This window comes from Equus caballus, chromosome 1 (genome assembly GCF_041296265.1).
Source record: "Equus caballus isolate H_3958 breed thoroughbred chromosome 1, TB-T2T, whole genome shotgun sequence".
NCBI classification, from domain to species: domain Eukaryota; kingdom Metazoa; phylum Chordata; class Mammalia; order Perissodactyla; family Equidae; genus Equus; species Equus caballus.
Window position 1 is genome coordinate 167,838,649 of NC_091684.1, and position 4,099 is coordinate 167,842,747.

At 38.3% G+C, this 4,099-nt stretch overlaps 1 protein-coding gene across 1 annotated transcript; it reads left to right on the forward strand.

Moving 5' to 3' along the window:
• Nucleotides 1-2,450: 2,450 nt before the first annotated feature.
• On the forward strand, nt 2,451-3,389 carry OR4F81 (olfactory receptor family 4 subfamily F member 81). The gene is given in 1 exon segment (NM_001391771.1): nt 2,451-3,389. A coding segment is annotated over 1 exon segment (939 nt).
• Nucleotides 3,390-4,099: the final 710 nt, after the last annotated feature.

Here is a 4,099-nt window from a genome sequence, read left to right on the forward strand (position 1 = left end):
TGCATCCTGCTAGGCCTTGAAAAACTAAGCTCAGAATCACTTGATTTGGGCTAAGGTCTTAAGGGCAAAAGTCAGCTTCACTGCTGTGCTTGTTTCTCTGAGGTCCCACATTTACTGAGTTTTTAGCTAGAGTGTTTTTTATTTTCTTGCTATTTATTGATATGTTTAATAAGATGATAACTTTTGTTCAGTATTTTAAGTTTTCAGTGGAACATTTGTTTAGATAGCTCTGCCATTTTGTCAGAAATGAAAGTCTCCCTCTTATTCTCTTGAATAAACATTTGTTTAAGGGTCAAATCCTATTCCTGGAAACTATATTATGACAACAATTTCTTTTAGAATCACAAATGTAGGTGATCAATGTGTTATTTTTGTGTTCTAAGGATTACTCCAGTGCACTAGATTCTTGAACATATCAGAACATATCTGGTTCTTGAACAAATCATATCTTGAACAATAAGCAGTGATAAATATGCACATTTTATTTGTGCGTATGCTGACATCTATATTTCTAATTTCTACCATGTGTAAAACATGTATTCCTTACTTCTGTGAGCATTAGTTCTCTGATTGTACTCCAAAGCTAGTGTAAAGTTATCATTAAGACAGTAAAGCATCCATTATTAAAATGAGGGCTAGTTCTACAACACTCCACTTTTGTTTTACCACATTTAGAAACTAACTCTTTAGAGGAAGATAACTAGGATTATAAGTGAATTGAGTCCAATATCATTTAAAGAGTTTTTGAAGGAACAGAAAAATAATTTGCTTATAATGACTTTGAATATATATGAAAGCTGTATTTAAATGCTTGAAAAGTTGGCATATAGAAGATGGATTTGATTAATTCTGTGTGACTTCAAAGGACAGAACTTGGACGAATGGTTAGAAATTAAAGAAAGTAGATTTCTTCTCACTATAGACAGAAGAGTTTTAGAATGATTGCAGATGTCCAACAATGGAGTAAGTTACATCAGAAGCTAGATTGTTCTCCATCAATGAAATTGTTCATGCAGAGTGTGAATGACCACTGGCAGAGAGTTCTACAGAGGGAGTTTCTGCTCTCTTAAAACCAACGATTCAGTGAAATTCTTGGTGGTGCTCACTTCTATGAATTTCTGAACCTCACAGTTGACCCTTAATATGTTCCATTGTGTATTACTGTTTATTTTGATCGATTTCCTCAGATTTTAAGTCCATTGTGATTAGGAACCTTGCTTCATGTTTTTCTATTTCACACCAGACAATACTCTACCCAGAGTGGATACTGTTTTGAATATAATTGTTGATGTTTGTTCCATGTGTGGAAGTCTATTTGGAATATTTATAAGGTGATCTAAAATGAGTCTCACTTAATAGATTTCTGATGTTGTGTTCTAAACCACCACAGAGGTGCCCAAATTGTCCATAGACAAGTTCTGAAATCCCAGAGAGATCTCAAAATACCTGGAATGGGGGAAAGAAAGGACAGTCTCCCACATCTCTAGCGTTTTGAAGTCCTTGTGGGCTAGTATAAGCGACAATTTATTCCCATTTAATATGGTACTTATACCTTTGTTTTCCTTTTCATCCCAAAACTCTGTTGAAATTCTTTTTAATTTCTCGCTTGGCTCCCTGATGTCAGAGGAGAACCCATGATGAAATTTTAAACAGAATCAGTAATAACAAGGGAAGTTGGTGAAAGATGGAGCGAGATTTGGACCAGTATCAAATCTTTGTCAAAAGAGGTTCTAGTTAATTTTTGAGATTTGTACATTCTTTTAAATAGCCAGTACGGTGGCTTTGTGTTACGTCAACTTTTCTAGATTGAGCTAAATTCCCAAGAAATCCCATTTCTGTATGTTTCCAGCTAGAATGGGTTGCAAGAGACAATCTTTGGCAATATTTGGAGAATAGAAGTGAAACAGCAGCCATATTTGTAGCTCACACATTTTGTCATTTTTCTGTGTTTTCTCATTGGTGTGAGGCAGTGGCTGGGACTGCAAGTGCCGCACCTTCCTTGGATCCTTCTTTAGCTTCTCTGACTCATGGGCCAGGTGTGTATTTAGCTCTGTGGTGAAGGGCCCTGGCTTCTGCAGTGCACCCCTTCCATTAAAGTCAGAGATAATGAGCTCTCACACTGGTTTTAGTCTGTCCTTGCAGTCTTTAGCTCTTGCTTGTGTGTTCCAGTTTATTTTCGTTCTTCTCCATCTTACATCCATCTTCCATTCCTGACTGCTTGTCCTGCAGACTTCAAGTTACAGCACCAGATGCACAGACAACAGACTTATAGAGACTGCTGAATCCAACTTCCATTTTGAAAGTTCAAGTCACTGTCACAAATCTCCAAGTATACTATGTCCTAGTGGTTCTACTTCTCTAATGGAACTCTGACTGATACTGCCAGTAAGTCCAATTTCTTATTTTTCTTGTTCTTCTAGGCAAATTTGGAGCCCAAAGTGACTGAGACCATGGCAGGAAGAAATCATTCGGTGGTGTCTGAGATTGTGTTGGTGGGACTCACCAGTTCCTTGGAGATGCAACTAGCCCTCTTCCTAGTTTTCTCTGTGTTCTATGTAGCAGGTATTTTGGGAAACCTCCTCATTGTGCTCACAGTGATCTCTGACCCTCACTTGCACTCCCCTCTGTACTTCCTGCTGGCCAACCTCTCCTTTATTGACATGTTGGTTTCCTCCAATACAGCTCCCAAGATGATTTCTGATCTTTTCAAGGAGAGAAAAGTAATCTCCTTCCAAGGCTGCATTGTTCAGACGTTCTTCGTTCATATTATGGGAGGAACTGAGATGGTTCTGCTCATTGCGATGGCCCTTGACCGTTATGTTGCTATACGTAGACCTCTCCACTACCTGACACTCATGAACTTCAGAACTTGTATTTTACTCTTGGTGGCTTCCTGGACACTTGGAATCATCCACTCTTTGATCCAACTTGTGTTTGTTGTAAACTTACCATTCTGTGGCCCCAATGAAGTGGACAGCTTTTACTGTGATCTTCCTCGACTTATTAGGCTTGCCTGCACAGACACTTACAGATTGGGTCTCATGGTCACTGCCAATAGTGGTTTCATCTCCCTGGGAACTTTCTGCATTCTGATCATCTCCTATATCTTCATCTTGCTCACTGTCTGGCAACGTTCTTCAGATGGCTTGTCCAAGGCCCTCTCTACACTGTCAGCTCACATCACTGTGGTGGTCTTGTTTTTTGGCCCATGTATTTTTGTGTATTCCTGGCCATTTCCCACAGTGCCAGTGGATAAATTCCTTGCCATTTTTGATGTAATTATCACCCCATTTCTGAACCCCACCATCTACACTTTTAGGAACAAAGAGATGCAGGTGGCAATGAGGAGAATATTCAGTCAGGTGTTGAGTTTCAAGAAGCTGTTTTAAGTGATTTTGATATCAAGAAAGACAAACATCTCAAAGACTCGCTGCCCATGTTGCAGACACGAATCCAGCAAAACACAGCACCAGGGGATGCTTTTCTTTATACTTTAACTTCCAATGTCCAGGATTTTCTTAATGTCTTTTCTGCTCATAACCAAGGAGGATATGGTATTCTTCTTTCTTATGCAATGTGATGGAATAAAAAGTATTAATATTTCCACAGTTTCCTCATTTTCTTCCCCTTCCTTGATAAGGAGGATTGCAGACTGGCCTCTTATATCTCTTTTCCTATTCTGTGTTCTGAGAAGGATCCTCCTTTTCAGATTGATTTTTGGAGTTTGTGATGCAGAATCAGTAAAAAAAGTCATTTGTAAATGTGACATAATTTGCAATTATTAGTTATAGATTTTTTTCGAGGTTTTGTAGTGAGACATGTATGGGAGCAGCTGTAATGTGAGAAGAAACAGATGAAAGATAAAAAGGGGATTTTAAAGAGATACTTTTGTCTATCTCTAACCCTTCAGTATATATTGCCCCTTCAATAAATGAAAGCCAAGAGCTAACTTATTTTGAATTATTTTTGATTTCTTTTATCACAATGGATCACAGGGTTATGGTTTCTTAAGCATTTCAACCACTGCATGTAGTAACTATGAATTAAAACTTATAATTACTCCACTTCTTTCAAAAGCTGTGTTCCTGTTCTCACAGGG